Source organism: Phodopus roborovskii, unplaced genomic scaffold (genome assembly GCF_943737965.1).
Source record: "Phodopus roborovskii unplaced genomic scaffold, PHOROB, whole genome shotgun sequence".
Lineage (NCBI taxonomy): Eukaryota > Metazoa > Chordata > Mammalia > Rodentia > Cricetidae > Phodopus > Phodopus roborovskii.
Window position 1 is genome coordinate 49,577,983 of NW_026126407.1, and position 16,045 is coordinate 49,594,027.

Here is a 16,045-nt window from a genome sequence, read left to right on the forward strand (position 1 = left end):
GATTCCTTTTTTTTTTTTTTTTTTTTTTTTCAGGAATCAAAAGGAAGACAGTTGGCCTGGATCTGTAGGAGCCTGAGTGTGGAATGGAGGGAGGTGACAAGAGAACACCTAGGGTTGTTGCACTTTAAACCCGGCGGGGTGGGGCGTGGCATTTCTGGGGACTGGAAGGGAGAGCGAAGCCCCACACTAGGGATTTCTTCTGTTATGGGATTCTGTAGTGCCACTACTTTAACCTAGCTCTCCAGGCACAAGTGAAAACCTGAGCCCTATGCAGCAGAAGTGCCTAGGGTTCTTGAGCAGAAAACGCAAGAAATGTGTACCCGGGTCCTCGAACACCAGCGAGCGCCGCGCAGCCGCAGAAAAGGCGGACTAGCATAAGCTCCACCCTGTATGCTAATATGGCGAGCTACGGCCCCGCCCCGAGGACCGAAGGGCCCAACACGGTAGGGTCCAGGGAAATGTTGGCGCGGAGCAGCGAGCCAGAAAAGTCCTAGGCAAGGCCAAGCGTTGGATCCCGAGCCCACCGAGTTGGTGGCAAGTCCCAGACACTGTTCAAGGGCTGCCGGCGAGGCTGCAGCCTCGCTTCCCCACCAGCGCAAAGTGGTACAGCCCATAGGGGCGGAGCCCAGATCATGTGACGCGAGCGCGGCCGCCATCTTGCTCTGCGGTGCTGGTATTTAGAGCGCAGCGGCTGACTGGCGGGGTCGCCTTCGCATCAGCCGCCTCGGGGATTTTCGCTCGCTTGCCCGCTCGCTCTCTCGCCGTCCTACCCCCGCCGCCGGCTGAGCTTGCCCTATTCCCGCCTGCAGACATGGCTGACATCAAGAACAGCCCCGAATATGCTGCGTTTTTCGCTGTCGTAGGCGCTTCGTCCGCCATGATCTTCAGCGGTGAGCATCGCAGCAGGAGGAGCAGGAGGTGCCGAAGTGGTGCGGGGACTCGAGCCCGCTGCTCACTGGGGGCCGAACGTGACGTCACTCTGACGTCATCCCCAGCTATGTGGGTGTCGGATCTTGCGGGTGGGGGTCAGCCCCTTGGCGGCGGGGACAGTGGAATGTGTGGAGCACAGGGCTTGAGGACTTAATCTGGGTGCGGGTTCTATCAGCCTGCCAGCCGATCCTGGTTTGTGCGGGGGTGGGGAGGTGGTGTGGCTGCCATTTTAGCCCCGGGAAGTAGGAATGAGGGTGGGGTGGGGGCGCGGGGGGCGGTGCGCTATCCTGTGCCCTCTCCTGCGCCTGCTCCGCATCCCGCATCCTGCGGACAGGTGTGACATCACATCTTGAAAGGCGCCAGTCCGTAGGCTGCGGCGGGCCCAGTACCGGAGTCTCTGTCCCCACTAAGGTCCATAAGCCCCGCATTCATGGCGGCCCAGCAGCTGGGGGTCAGGTGGGTCTGTACCCTGGGTGAGGCAGGTGTTTCCGGTTGAGACTTGTCTCGGTTTCCCAATAGTTCTGTCATCGGTGTGGGTTGGTTGGGAAAACTGGGCTGAGGGGTTGGTCCTGGGAACCTGCAAGGACTCGGGTTAGAGACTATGAATTGGGATTGGTTTAGGAAGGAGCATTGGAGTGGATGCGTGCTGAAAATCTGTGCTTTGAGGTGGATGAGATGGTGGCCTTAGAGTGTTAGCATTTACGTGATTAGGTCTTTGATCTTCAGTCCTGGCCCCAATGAATGGATGAGTGAACAAATGACCTTCCTCTTTTAAGGGGGTGAGGGGCTGGAACTGGGAGATGCTTCCTTGCTCAGAAAGAAAAACCTGGCAAGGTTCTTGACGGCACCTTGCTTTTGAAGTTGGGCCTTGACAGTTCTACGGTGTCAAATTTAGTGAAAATTGGCCTTCCTGGGAGAAAAGGCTTTGGGCCAGACCCAAGAATGTGGGATTGAGGGAGGTAAGTCACAGCCCCAGGGACTGGTCTGGCCTGGTCTGGACCTCCTCTGGAAGGTCTGGCTTAAGTGACCTCACCCTGCCCCACCCTATCTGGCACATGGAGAGGCTGGCCCTCTGTGCAGGTACATGGAGAGTTTGAACTCCAAACAGTGTCTGTTGACTGTAAACGCCTACCTATAAAGTGCAGATTGGTGTGGGGGTTTGTCTGTTTTAGTGACCTCCCCTGCCCAGGCCTGTCAGGTGCTGCTAAGAGAGCCCTGCTCTCCCCACATCATTAGCTTAAGGGATCATTTGTGGTGGGAGATGTGGTCTAGACTTCTTTCCTCCTCTAAGACCATGCCTGTTCTTCCCACACTTTAGGGCTCCTTAGACAAGGTTACCAAGCATTCCTTCTGTTTTTTGCCCCAGAATATGTCCATAGGCTCCCCTATTTTGGTCACCTGTGGTTGCTTTTTGTGGTTGTCACTCATTCATACATTAATTCAGAAAATCTTCTTTGAGTTCTTACAGATATTGGGGGAACATCAGTGAACAAAACAATATCCCTGACCATATGGAGCTCATATTCTGACTATCCCGATGGCTTCTGCAACTCTGAATTTGTCCAGATTTCTTTTTCTGCACCCATTTTCTTAAACCTGTTCTATCAAGACCTTGCATGTGCCAAATCTGGCCAACAGGTGTCTCTGCACTATTGAAAACTGGGTATTGCTGGTCTAGGCTTTTCCTTCCTGACCCTAGCTTCTGGGGACTGAAACCTACATGCTGACAGTTGCATTCCTTCACACAAGCTTCTCACAGTCCTCTGGGAGTGAGCCTCTCACTTGGTCAGATGAATCACCTTTTAATTTTATTTTTTCTTCCCAAACTGGCTATTTTATAGCATGTCTTTGTCTTGACACTACCTAAAGAAATCTCTCCGGTCTCTGGTGTTGCTGCTAGGAAGACTCGAAGCTTACTTAGTCTCTTACGTAGAGACTGGCCCATGGGCCTCTCTTAGACATAACGAACCAAGTTTAAAGATCATTGTGTTTTAACTAAATTAGATCTGTACACATTTTGAGGCCTCTGTTCCCTGCTCACATTTTTTAGCTTCCCTTTTTTTCTTGTGACAAATATCCTGTTGGTTCTTTCTTCATCATGTTCTCCATGAAACTGCCAGTTGCTTCTTCTCTGTGACTTCCCCCTGTATGTCCTGGAAGTGCCTCCAGACACTGCTCTCTCTGCCCCATTGCATTGGTATTTGTCAGAAGGTCTCCCTTATGCAGCCTATCAAGCTTGACCTTCTAGATACCTGCTACCGTCTGGGCCTGGGCTAATTTTTATGTCCTGTTACCTTAGTCCCTGGTGGCGTCCCTGTTTCTCATCATCTCTCTTCTTACCACCCATCCTTCAGCCCCATGATCTACTTACTGTACTCTGGGAAGAACCAACTCAACTCCTTGCCTTTTTCAAAGACCCACCTCTAGGGGAGCAGAATGTATTGTGTTCAGTCCCTACCTTCACAGTACCACATGGCAACCTGTGTTCTCAACGTTTAGTGCCATGTCCTCAGGAGTGGGAGCCCTCGGGCCACTCACCTGCACTGTGATGAAGCTGAGCATGGACTTCGGCTTGCAATAGGGTCCTAGAAAATAATCTTGAAATGGATCCAGGACTTGAAACCTAAGGTGATGCAAGTCTTTGTCAGGTAGTGTCTGGGCATCCAAGGGTGCTAAAGAGGATACAAGTTGTGTGTCTAGTCCCTGACTCTTCCGGGTAATCTCATCTAAAACTATCTTGCTTCGTGCCTGAATGTGCTGGCAAGAATCTTGTTCTTAGCCTGGTTTTCCTTTGCTCTGCTGCTTACCTTGTCATCTCTCTATTCCATGATCCTTTTTCAGACCCTTCTCCCCTTGGTGTATGTAGCTTCCCTACTCCCTGTTCTCTTTCCTTATTGGATGTGTTAATGTGTTGAGTCACTGTCTTCTTTTTTTGGAGGTTGTCCTACAGCTAACTCTTGTACACCAGTCTGGTCTCGAACTCACAGAGATCCACCTGCCTCTGTTTCCCTAGTGCTGGGATTAAAGTCGTGCGCCACCACCACCCTGGCTGAGTCACTGTCCTGTCTTCTTGCTGTTCCCTGAGCTCTGAGGAGGCAGAGATCCCTTCTAACCTTTGCCCTACTCAGCACTGGGCACACAGGAGTATTTGTGGTCCAGTGAGATCAATGAATTATGTAGAGTGGCTGGGGTTGTTTGTGTCCTCTTTACCTCTGGCCTGTGTTTTCTGTGCATCAGGTTGTAGACTACTGTTTCCAGACTAGCCATGTCATGGGTGCCCTGGGCAGAGGCAGTTTGGAGGCTGCCTATGTCACCTGTATAAGTAGCTCAATAGTTCTTATAGGGTCTGGGAAACAAGAGGCAGAAATGAGAAAAAATAGAGTTCAAGACCTGGGCATAGGACGGGAAAAAGGAAGGCAGCATCTCCTGGGGGGGGGGGGGTTGGAGTCGGGGAACAGCTTCAGAAGGGACAGGTGACCCTACTGTTCTGTTTTGGAAGGCTTGAAGGCCCCACCGCAGGCAGAGACTGACTGACCCTGGGACTGGCCTCTAAGGCAGCTGAGAGAGAGTTCTGTGCTGGAAGTGCCTGGGATCCAGGGTGTGTGACAGATGCCCAGAGTCTCAAGCAAGGGTTTCTGTGGCCCATCTGTGTCTTTTCCATGTGACTGTTTTGCCAGAGGTCACAAGCTAGAGGAGTGCTGTGGAACAAAGGCTGGTTTCACAGCAAACCAGGAGCTCCCAATAACCACGAGAACTACTGCAGGCAGAAGTGGGGTGGGAGGCAAGGAGAAGTGTCTGCAGTGATGCTTAGTCTCTTGGGGGCTCTGCCTGGCCGCTGCCTTCAGTTCCTCTAGGGGGTGGCAACTTGGGGATCCTTTCCAGTGTGCAGAAAAACTCCCCGGGCAGCTTCCATGCTGTCCTGGACTCACTTCATCTCTCCCTCCACAGCCATGGGAGCTGCCTATGGCACAGCCAAGAGTGGCACGGGCATCGCTGCTATGTCGGTCATGAGGCCAGAGCTGATCATGAAGTCCATCATCCCAGTGGTGATGGCTGGGATCATCGCCATCTATGGCCTGGTGGTGGCAGTACTCATCGCTAACTCCCTGACTGATGGCATCACCCTCTACAGGTGAGCACAAGGCCTGTCCTGTCAGGTGAAGTATATCATTTTCCTGTGGATAAGCAGATTGCTGACAGCCTGTATATCTTCTCTTCCCAGGAGTTTTCTTCAGCTGGGTGCTGGCCTGAGTGTGGGGCTGAGTGGCCTGGCTGCTGGCTTTGCCATTGGCATCGTCGGGGATGCTGGTGTTCGGGGCACTGCCCAGCAGCCACGACTGTTCGTGGGCATGATCCTGATCCTCATCTTCGCGGAGGTGCTTGGCCTCTACGGTCTCATCGTAGCCCTAATTCTCTCCACAAAGTAGACCTTTTCCACCATCAATTCACAGGATAGGATGTAAAGGCCACCCCTCCTCATTCCAGAACGAACAGCCTGACACACATGCACGGGCAGCTGTCCCCTCAGTAGTTGGTCTTGTAAATGCGCAGTGTCCTAGTGCCCATTGTCTGTTGCCCCCGCCTGGCCCCTGCTGCCCCGTGCTGTGGACATCTGGGCCCACTCATCTCCCATCCAGGCCCCTGACCACTGAGGATGTCAGCCTCTGGCTACCCCACCCATCGCCCTAGAGTGCTCTGTGTATAAGGATGAATTAGAGTTGTCATTTTTCTCTTCACTGGATGTTTATTTATAAAAGATTTGAGCTATTCATGCGTCTATGGAGCAGCTCTGTCTCCCAACTATATAGTAATCATTAGTAAAGTGTTGCCTTGTGGGGTTCCTGTTGCTGAGACTCCTTGGATGGAGCCACCCTCCCCCAGCCCTGGACAGCCAGGGTAAAGGGTGGAGTGTGTGCTGGCTCCCAGCTGTGTCCAATAAAAGTTTTCAGACGTGACAAGCTTGTGTTCTGGCGGTTCTGTGGGAGGGCTGACTGTGTCACGTGGCCCTTGGTCACGTGTGATTGGTGGCCACGTGATAGCACAATCTGTTAAGAGTCACATGGTATGGCCCTTCCCTGCCTTCCGGTTACCGTTGGACTAGACGCTGGCCGTTTGTCCCCAAAGCTTGTTGGGTTCAGCACGACTCACGATGCGTAGAGGGCAGCGTGCGGCGGGGGCTCCAGTGCGCCAGTTCACCAACTGCCGCATCCTGCGCGGCGGCACGCTGCTCAGGTCTGGGCTGCGTGGTGAGGGGTTTGGCTTGGTGTAGGACTGGTGATACTGCAGTGTGGGGTGTAGGGATCGGGCGAATGTAAGGCCTAAGCATTAACATTGGCGGGGCTGGGTCGGGTGTGGAAACTCAAGAATGTGGAGGGCAGGACTATCCGGGTGTGTGGCTGGCGACCAAGTAGAATAGTGGGGGTGCAGGGACAAGCCGGGAGTGAGATAGAACTAGGGGTTGGTTCCAGGACCCGATGGTGACCCAAGTGCCGACTGCTCTGCCCTCAGGGAGGATCTATGGGTGCGCGGGGGCCGCATCCTGGACCCAGAGAAGCTGTTTTTTGAGGAGAGGCGCATGGCTGATGAGCAGCGGGACTGCGGAGGCTGCATCCTGGCGCCGGGCTTTATCGATGTGCAGATGAACGGTGCGGCCTGGCTTGGGCCAGGGAACCCAGGGGAGGAGCTCTGAGCATTGTGCTACCCCTTGTTTTCTGTGGCCACAGGTGGATTTGGTGTTGACTTCTCCAAGGCCACGAAGGACGTGGGTTCTGGGATTGCCCTAGTGGCCCAGAGGATCCTGGCCCACGGTGTCACCTCCTTCTGTCCCACCCTGGTCACTTCCCCACCAGAGATTTATCACAAGGTGAGATGAGGCTGCCCTGCCCCTGAGCAAAGGGACCCCTTTCCGCAGAGGTAGTAGCATTTCCTTCATCTGAATTGAGGCCTCACCTCTAGCCTCCCTCCACTTTGTTGTGAGGGAATCTTCCTCTCTGTTGTTCAGTTGTGCCCTGCCTGATCTCTGCAGCTGCCAGTGCAGTTGCCACTTTTTCTGTCACAATTCTCATCTGCCACACCCTCCCAATGCCCTGTTGGCAGCCTCTGGACCTCCTGAATTAAGGTTGCCTGGAATTCTGCCACAGCCATTGTCTCTAGTCAGGCTCTTCCTCCCTAACCTGCCTGTATTATGTGACTCACATGAAGAAGCAGTTCAGAAAGAGCTGCTCTTCCAATGTACCGGCAACAGCCCTGCTTCCCACCCCTTCCCCTTCTGTCTAGAAGCTATGTTGTCTTTGATCCGATTTTCATGTGAAGGCTTTCCCACAGGTTTCCCAGTTTTAACTCAGCTAGTTTAGGTTGTTGTCTTCAGCACCGGTTAAGAGCAGTTTGTGTGTATTCTACCCATTTATCCCTTAGTCCTGAACTTTTGCTTTAAATTGTGGTATTCTCTTATGCAATGTAATGCAATTGATGAGTTTAGTAAATTAACTCTGTTAACCACACTTGAATGGATTCTTTCTGTTCTGCTGTCAGTTGCCTCAGCCAATATTTCTTCCAGTACAGGATCCATTATGGGATCAGGAAGTGTGTGATTGCCTGTGGTTCTCTTTCTGGGTATGTAAACACATGTAGGATGTATGTAGGAAGCCATGGGTATTGATTGTGGGCTATGCCCTTGCTTCCATAGGCTTCGCTTTGGCCTCTTGACTTGCAACCCTTGGAAGACTTGGGACAACTTTACTCACTTCTGAGCCTCAATTCCTTTAAGCCTAGAGTGAGAACAATCAGTGGGTGCTTGACACATTTTAAGCATTCTTTGAATGTTAACTAGATATATCTTTCTGGAAGTTTCCCACAGCTTCCCCACCTCACCGTCAAATGGGCAACCTATTGTCCATAGGTACTTGGTTCTCTGTGCTGATCTCACAGACTCTGGGTATTGCCAGGGTAACCTTTCTAGGTGACAGGTATCAGGATGTACCCCCTTCACTACCACATTCCCCTCCCAGCAGTTGAGCTGCTTCTCTTCCCCCCAGGCACATTGCAGCAGCTCCAGGTATCCCCTCTCCCAAGCTCTTCCAGGAAGACCTTGTTCTGTTAGCACTGCCCCATGCTCCTTCACACCACTGAGCTTCCCCTCTTGCAACAAGTTTGACAGACATGGTGCAAGGCCATGGCTTTCCCTCAGTAGGAGTAGTGGCTGATATTCCTAAAGTTTTCTTTCTGGCACCTTACTGTGTCCATGGACCTTGGAAAACACTTAGAATGAAGGCCTTGGGAGGCAGGTAGGAAGTGATGGCAGAGCACAGTGGGCAGCTCTGAGTATAAAAACGTAACATCCCATTGTATTAGAAACCAGGAGACTCTACCATCAAACCTTTCCCCCTACTGTGTTCTCTGATTTCCTCCAGGGTCCCTTCTCAATGAGGGGCTTATCCACTTGTCCAGGTACTGCTCAGGATCCTGCATGAAGGTTCAGTTCATCAGAACTGCCCACTTTTTTCCTAAGGTTTTCTCTTCTAGCTGTGTTTCAAGACAGATCTGATGGCATTGTTTTTTGCTTCAAATCTGTTGGCTGCTGAAGGTCAGGCAACTGAGGGTCAGCAGTGTCTGCTGCCCTGCCCATGCCTTCACTCCCTTCCCCTCCAGCCTGGTTTATCCCGTCCTCTTTGCTGTGCACTCTTCACTTTGTCGTTCAAAGTGTCGTTCCTCTTCTAGGAAATAGTGACTGTGTGTACATCCACGTGCATTTATGCACTCCATGGAATGCAAGTGGCACTCTGTGCTCTCCTTCCGTCATGTGGACCCTGGGAACTGAACTCAGGTCATCAGGTGGCTTGGCAGCGAGTGCCTTTGCCCACTGAGCCATTTCACCCTTCCTTTTTTTGAGTCGAAGACTTAATATATCCTGATCAATTCACTTCATAGCTGAGACTGGGCCCACTATCCTGCCTAGCTTGCTTGTTCTTGAAGCTGCTGAGGCACCTGTGGGCGGCAGTGCTGCTGCTCTGATGGTTCATCACTTTCCATTATGTGTAGGTATGTGTGTCTGCACACAAGTACAGACGTGTGAGTGCAGGTGCCCTCAGAGCCTAAGGGCATCAGATTCCCCTGGAGCCGGAGTTACAGATGGTGTGAACCACCCCATGTAGGTACTGAGAACTGAACCCAGCCCTCTGCTGCAAAACAGTACATGCTCTTAATCACTGAGCCATCTCTCTAACCCTGCCTTTATTCTCTTTTGTTTGTTTTTGAGACAGAGTCTCTCTGGGTAGTCCTTGCTGTCCTGGAACCCACTATGTAGATCACAATAGCCTGGAACCCAGAAATCAGCTTGCTTCTGTCTCCTAGTGCTGGGATTAAAGGCATGCACCACTTGTAGCTATACCTTTATTCTCTTTATCCATGGTTTTGGTTAGAGGTGTTGTTAGAAAATTTGTGTTTGGGGCTGGCACAGGTTAACTACCTGTAATTCGAGTTCCAGGGGATTTGTTACTCCTTCTTGGTCTCTACAGGCACAGGGGTCATGCATGTAGCTTACAAACACATATGCAGGCACTCATAAAGGTATTTGTGGTGCTAAGGATTGGACCCGGGACATTGTACATGCTAAGCCAAGTGCTCTGCCAGTGTGCTACATCTCCCAGCCCAAAACTACTTGGATGTACACAGCTGCACATTTCCTGAGGGGTCTTGCTATATTATATACTGGTCTCAAACCCTTGGTCTCTGTTCTTGGACTCTCCATGTAGACCAGGTTGGCCTTGAACTCACAGAGATCCTGCCTTTCTCTGGCTGGGACTGAAGGAGTGTGACACCATGCCTGGCCTGTGTCTACTGTCTTTAGCCTCCTCATGTTGTAGCTAAGAAGTGATCTCCTGAGTATGGGACAACAGATAGACACTACTGCACATAGCTTCCCTTGAATGATAAGAGCAGTGCTGTGTCTCTGGTCCTGGCTGTTCTTGAACTCTCCATGTAGACCAGGTTGGCATTGAACTCACAGAGATCCTTCCTTTCTCTGGTTGGGACTGAAGGAGTGTGACACCATGCCTGGCCTGTGTCTACTGTCTTTAGACTCCTCATGTTGTAGCTAAGAAGTAGGAAGCCACCGACTTTATTCCTTGATCCTTTGTGGGGACTATTTTCCCTCTCTAGAGGCTCATAAGATGTCACCTGGATCTGACATCTCATGCTGTCATGCCTTGTCTATCCATTTTGCTGCCTACTAGACATAATGGGAAGTTCAGCTCAAAACTTTTTTTTTTAAAAGATTTATTTATTATGTACACAATGTTTGTGTGCCTGCATGCCTAAAGAGGGTGCCAGGTCTCATTTCAGATGATTGTAAGCCACCATATGGTTGCTGGGTATTGAACTCAGAACTTCTGGAAGAATAACCAGTGAGTGCTCTTAACCGCTGAGCCATGCTCCAGCTTAAGGCTTTCTAAACTTCTATTGAATTGTTTCCTTGGTGACTGTTTTCCCATTTCACTGTCACTCTATGGGAGGTCCACTTGTCTACTATTAGACTTTCCAGGTCTATTCTCATTTTTTCTCATCTTTCTTCTTGGCATGACTTTCTAGACGTTTCCTCAACTTCTATCTTGGAGTTCATTCCATGGGATTCTTGCATTCCTTTGAGTTTGGAAGAGCGAATGTTGCCCTCTGACATGCTGTTCTGGCTTCATTGGTATAAGGCCTCATTGTCCAAGGGTATCAATGCTGACTTTTTCCTGTGTCCTATATTGGCATCTTCTCTCTGCTGGCTTGGTCATCTTATTAGTGTTCCTTCCTCTGCTCCTTGAGGAACTCAGTGTGGGCTGTTAGTGGATGGCACTAGCAGGCCACAAGGAACACCTGCCCTTCGAGGGGAGCTTTGTGGGGTACCCCTGGGTGTGCAGTCCTCTAGGAAGAGTCTTGTTTTGTTTAGAGGGAACTATTATGAGAACCTTTAGGACATAAACTTCTCAATATTTGTATTCCAGCTTGCTTGCTCTACTGAAGCCCTGCACCAGTCCTGTCCTCAGCCCATTTCTCACAGCACCAGTGTCTGTGAGGTCTGAGGTTCCTGAGTCCTCTCCAACCGAGATATGTCCAGAGTCTACCTATTTGTTTCTCAGAATCTGCCCTTCTCTCATTCTTTGTCCTCAGATTTAAGTGTGGGTTTGGTTTGGTTAATTTGAGGCAGTGCATTATGTATTCTAGGTTAGCCTTGAACTTATGTAGCTGAGCCTGGCCTGCTTTCCTGCCTCTGCCTGCCAAGTCCTTGGGATTGTAGGTGTGTCCCATACCTAGTTTAATGGTCTCTTTTGGTTTTTTGTTTTGTTTTGTTTTTTCAAGACAGGGTTTCTCTGTAGCTTTGGAGCCTGTCCTGGAACTCCATCTGTAGACCAGGCTGGCCTCAAACTCACAGAGATCCTCCTGTTCCTGCCTCGCAAGTGCTGGAATTAAAGGTGTGAACTACCACCTCCTGGCAGTTTAAGGGTCTTTAATGTCCTTTATATGTATTGGGAAGGAGTAATTCTGAGGGAGGGTATCACTGTTTTGTCCAGGGACTTTTCATAGCTGAAGGGTCTGGAAAGAGGGTTATGGCTATACTTGGTTATCTCCAAGACCAAGTTAGTGCTGGTCACTCTTTCCTGAGGCTGTGAACTTCCTGATCAGAATGGGCTGGGCTGTGGTGCTGAGCCCTGTCCCCATGTGCACCAAGCTCCCCAACCTCCAGCCCTCTGCTTCTGCCCTGCCTTCCTCCTGCCACCCCCATCCCTGCTTCATTGTCCTACAGCTTAGGGAGCCTGCAGTCATTTTTTCAGGGCTTTGACCACTATGTCCTGGCTGTTTGGCAGAAGGCACTTTGAAGGCCAGAGCAGGTTGGAGCAGCCCTTGGTGCCTCCACCCCCACTCATGCTTCTGTGGCCTGGGGATGCTTTCATTCACCTCCTGGTCCTCAGGGTAGGTTATCAAGTATTCCTGTTGCCATTTCTTCCTGTTCCTGACCACTGGGGGGCCTTCATCCATCTCCCAGCACCAGTGGGAAGGACAGTGGGGCTGGGCTGGGCTGGGCTGGTGGGCCAGAGTCTCAAACCCTGACCTGAAGATCTGACCTTGGTTGAGCTGTGTGCTCTGGGTGCTGAGCTGGGGGCGGGGGCAGGATTTTAACAGCTGGTTCCCTTTAGGTCCTTCCTCAGATCCCTGTGAAGAGTGGAGGTCCCCATGGGGCGGGGGTCCTTGGTGAGTGGTTAACTTGTTTGAAAATGCCCAGTTGGGAAGGGGTCCAGGTTTGATGGACTGGGGTGGGACTGCTAGGTGGAAATGTCTACTAGAACCGCCCTTGTCCCTTCCCTCAGGGGTGCACTTGGAGGGCCCGTTCATCAGCAGGGAGAAGCGGGGTGCACACCCTGAGGCTTACCTCCGCTCCTTTGAAGACAATGCTTTTCATGATGTGCTGGCCACATATGGGGCCCTGGACAACGTCCGAATTGTGACACTTGCCCCTGAGTTAAACCGGAGCCATGAAGTGATCCAGGCGTTGACAGCCCAAGGCATCTGTGTGTCTCTAGGTGAGAGGCCACCTGTTGGGGTTGCCTGCTCAAGGCTCTCAGCTGCTGCAGAAGCTGATCTTAAGTCCCTCATGCAGGGCATTCAGTGGCTGACCTGGGGACTGCAGAAGTAGCAGTGCAAAATGGGGCCACCTTCATCACCCACCTCTTCAATGCCATGTTGCCTGTGAGTGTCACCCCTACTCCTGGGTGGAAGGGAACTCAGCGGATACTACTGTCACTCAGTTATTCCTTCTACCCTGCTTAGTTCCACCACCGTGACCCAGGCATAGTAGGGCTTCTCACCAGTGACCAGCTGCCCCCAGGCCACTGCATCTTCTATGGGATGATTGCTGATGGCATACACACTAACCCTGCAGCTCTACGAATTGCTCACCGGGCCCATCCCCAGGGTGAGTAGCTGAACAGAGTAGGACAAGTAGGATAATAGCTGGCCAGGTCCTGAACCACCTCCTTCCCTAGGGCTGGTGCTGGTCACTGATGCTGTCCCTGCTCTGGGCTTGGGCAATGGCCGCCATACTCTGGGACAGCAGGAGGTGGAGGTGAATGGGCTAATAGCCTGCATTGCAGGTGAGTGACTCCTGTACCAACATATGTATAGTCTCTTGGCTCCTTCCTTGAGTGGGGTGGAACTTGGGTATGCCCTTTTTGTCCATGGGGCCTTCTAGGCCCACAGAAACTCCCTCCTCCAATCCTGGCCTTTCTGATCTCAAGGCACCAAGACACTGTGTGGCAGCATAGCCCCCATGGATGTCTGCATCCGGCATTTCCTGCAAGCCACAGGTCAGTGGGCTGGTGTTCTTAGGTGTCTGAAGGCAGCGGCTATATCTGGGGAAAGCTAAAATGGAGGTAGGGAAATTGGAGTCTGTGCTGACAGCCTCTAACTACCTGTAAGCTGGGAGATGGAAAAATGTGACTTCTAGCAGATGGAAATGACCATGGTCACTCCCAAATAGAGTTCAGACTATGGAATGATAGTGAACAGTCAGTCACTAGAGCCAGGATGTGTGAAGCTGTGACCTCATGGAGGATCAGGGTCACATTGCTCACAGAAGGGCCTAGGCTTAGACCCATGGAATAATGGGAATCTGCAGGGGCATTATTCATGGGATGGAGTGAAAGTGACATTCTGGGGCTTGGGGCAGGTTCTGCTCCCAAATATCTGTCAGCATCTCAAGATTGTCATTCTGAATGTGTGCAATGTTAGAGCAAATAGGCTAGGGATGGCCTAGGACATAGGAGATAACTGTATCCTGGCAAGAAGTGATACAATAAAGTGAATGTAGTCACTGGGCCTCAGGTTAGGGTCCCTTTTGGCAGCTGGATCAGTGGGAGCCAGATTGGTGACATGGTGGGCTCAGGTATGACTTCTTTGCTCGAAGTAGGCAGGAGGGTCTATGACCATAAACAGTGAACACACTCTAATGCCCATGTCTAGTTGTTGAGAGGATAGGTTTCCTGTAGAGCTGGGATGATGAGTGGGCTGGGGAAGAGAGTTATGAGCAGTATCTCTCAAAGCTAGGGAAAATGAGGGTCCTTCCTAAGCTGTTGCAGAGTCCAAGGCCTTTCCTGAGGCTTTGGAGCTGCTTGTAGGAAGGACTGTGGATGCTCACCACAGTGTGTTCCTGAACAGGCTGTAGTGTGGAGTCGGCTCTGGAAGCTGCATCCCTCCACCCTGCCCAGTTGCTAGGGCTCGAGAAGACCAAGGGGAGCCTGGACTTTGGTGCTGATGCAGGTGAGGTCTCAAGGGGGTGGGGGTGGGGGTTCTTTGTTTTTTGTTTTCTTGGGGCAGGATTTCTCTGTGGCTTTGGAGGCTACTTTCAAACTCACAGAGATCCACCTGTTTTCTGCCTCCCGAGTGCTGGGATTAAAGGCGTGCACCACCAATCCACCAATGCCTGGCTTCAAGGGGTGGGTGGGGGGGTTCTTATCTGTCCCTGCTCCTTGGGGTCCATTCCCACCGTAGACTCTTTTTGTTCTTTTTTTTCTTTTTTACTGTAGACTTTTATTTTTTGTGTGTACCATAACTCACCTGTAGAGGTCAGAGGACAACTTGCAAGTGGCAAGCACTTTTCCCCACTCTGCTATCTCCTGGTTGGCCCTTTTGTATGCTTTTGTTTTAAGACAGGGTCTTATGTAGCCCTGGCTGGCCTGCAACCCACTGTGTAGATCAGGCTATCTTCAAATTCATGGTAATCTTCCTGACTCCGCCTCCTGAGTTCTAGGATTGTTGGCGTGTGCTGTCTATCACATTGGTTTCTGGCACCTGAGATCAGGCCAGGTCAGGGTTACAGGGATTATTTGTGCCCAGCTGATGAGTTGATGCTCTTGCTTCCAGCTCTTCCACCAGTCCCAATCATGTTTTTGGGCCTCAGTATTGCCACTGAGCTCAGTTGTGAAGGATGACTCCACACTAGGGGATATGGGTGGCCCTACTATGTTTCCTCTCATCTTTTGGTTCTGCCGCAGACTTTGTGGTGCTCGATGACACCCTCCATGTCCAGGCCACTTACATCTCGGGTGAACTGGTGTGGAAGGCAGAGGAAGCTGGGCCGTGACTTGAGGATCTTGGCTGGAGAGGACACTTGGCTCCAGCTGGACACTGACAGGCCAGGCAGTCCAGGGAGCTGGTCTCCAAGGGGCAAGCTGGAAGTCTTGTCCAAGGTCTCATATGGATCCTCATCACTGCACTGAAGAGGCATAAATACAGACACCAGGACTTGCCTTGTCTGAGTTGTGCTTTGAGCTATCTTACGTTCAGCAGGGCTGCTGGTGTCCATTGTTTCCCTGGGGCCTTCTGGGTTAGCTTGGGGCCAGGAAGGGTTGGGTATACCACATGAGACCTTCTCTGTAGGCCAGATCTGTTTTGAGGCCTGCAGATCTCCAGGAAGATGTTAGGGTTGGAAGTGAGTAGAATCATTTTGGGGGAAGTCACTGGGAGAGGCTGGACACAGTATGTGGATGGCTGACTCCAAGCTAGATGGGCAAAATGGAAGCCATAGCCCCAGGCTCTCTGCACAACATTCAGGAGAGTGTCCACATGTTGGTGTTGGGGCCTAGGGTTACTTAGCAATGAATGGAGGAATGGTTGCCTTAAGGGCCTCCGGTTTGAGCCTGGAACTCCACCTATTGCTCCCTGACCTGCTAGACCTGCCTAGCACCTTCTTGGATAATCAGAAATTCCATTCCCTGTGGTGTCTTCTTTCAAAGACCCCAAGGGCTGGCAGATATTCCTTCATTCCCATGTTTGGTGCCTGTGGCATACCCTGCCTGGTGCTGGTGGGCAGTTCTAGGCCTTATGGCTCTGTTTGCTCTGTTAGTCTTGGACAGGGCATACAAGAGTACCCTAGCCTGACTTCCTCCCACTTGGGGAATGTGGTTCATCAGGCTCCCTGGAAACATCACTGCACAGGCTTTGGGGATTCCTTTGACTTTAAGGATGGCTGTAATGTAGGAGTTAGTATATACCAGAGGTTGAAGGTCAAGTCTTAGAATGCCTCCACTTTGCATTGGGTCCTGGGGTAGGTGACTTCCCCTGTCATGTGATACATTAT

At 51.3% G+C, this 16,045-nt stretch overlaps 2 protein-coding genes across 4 annotated transcripts; both read left to right on the forward strand.

The window, feature by feature from the left end:
• Positions 1-648: 648 nt before the first annotated feature.
• Positions 649-5,699, forward strand: Atp6v0c (ATPase H+ transporting V0 subunit c). Its single transcript, XM_051181252.1, has 3 exons — positions 649-890; positions 4,879-5,062; positions 5,153-5,699. The coding sequence occupies exons 1-3, from the start codon at positions 812-814 to the stop codon at positions 5,355-5,357; spliced, it is 468 nt and encodes a 155-aa protein (XP_051037209.1). The 5' UTR covers positions 649-811; the 3' UTR covers positions 5,358-5,699.
• Positions 5,700-6,042: 343 nt separating this feature from the next.
• Amdhd2 (amidohydrolase domain containing 2) lies at positions 6,043-15,215 on the forward strand. Of its 3 annotated transcripts, XM_051181253.1 has the most exons (12): positions 6,043-6,162; positions 6,439-6,575; positions 6,654-6,793; positions 7,492-7,542; positions 12,108-12,162; positions 12,279-12,491; positions 12,569-12,657; positions 12,739-12,883; positions 12,954-13,061; positions 13,206-13,274; positions 14,125-14,226; positions 14,961-15,215. In XM_051181253.1, the coding sequence occupies exons 1-12, from the start codon at positions 6,080-6,082 to the stop codon at positions 15,047-15,049; spliced, it is 1,281 nt and encodes a 426-aa protein (XP_051037210.1). In that variant the 5' UTR covers positions 6,043-6,079; the 3' UTR covers positions 15,050-15,215. The 3 variants fall into 3 exon arrangements, with proteins under 3 accessions (XP_051037210.1, XP_051037211.1, XP_051037212.1); XM_051181254.1 differs by lacking the exon at positions 7,492-7,542; XM_051181255.1 differs by lacking the exons at positions 6,043-6,162; positions 6,439-6,575; positions 6,654-6,793; positions 7,492-7,542 and adding an exon at positions 11,670-11,883.
• Positions 15,216-16,045: the final 830 nt, after the last annotated feature.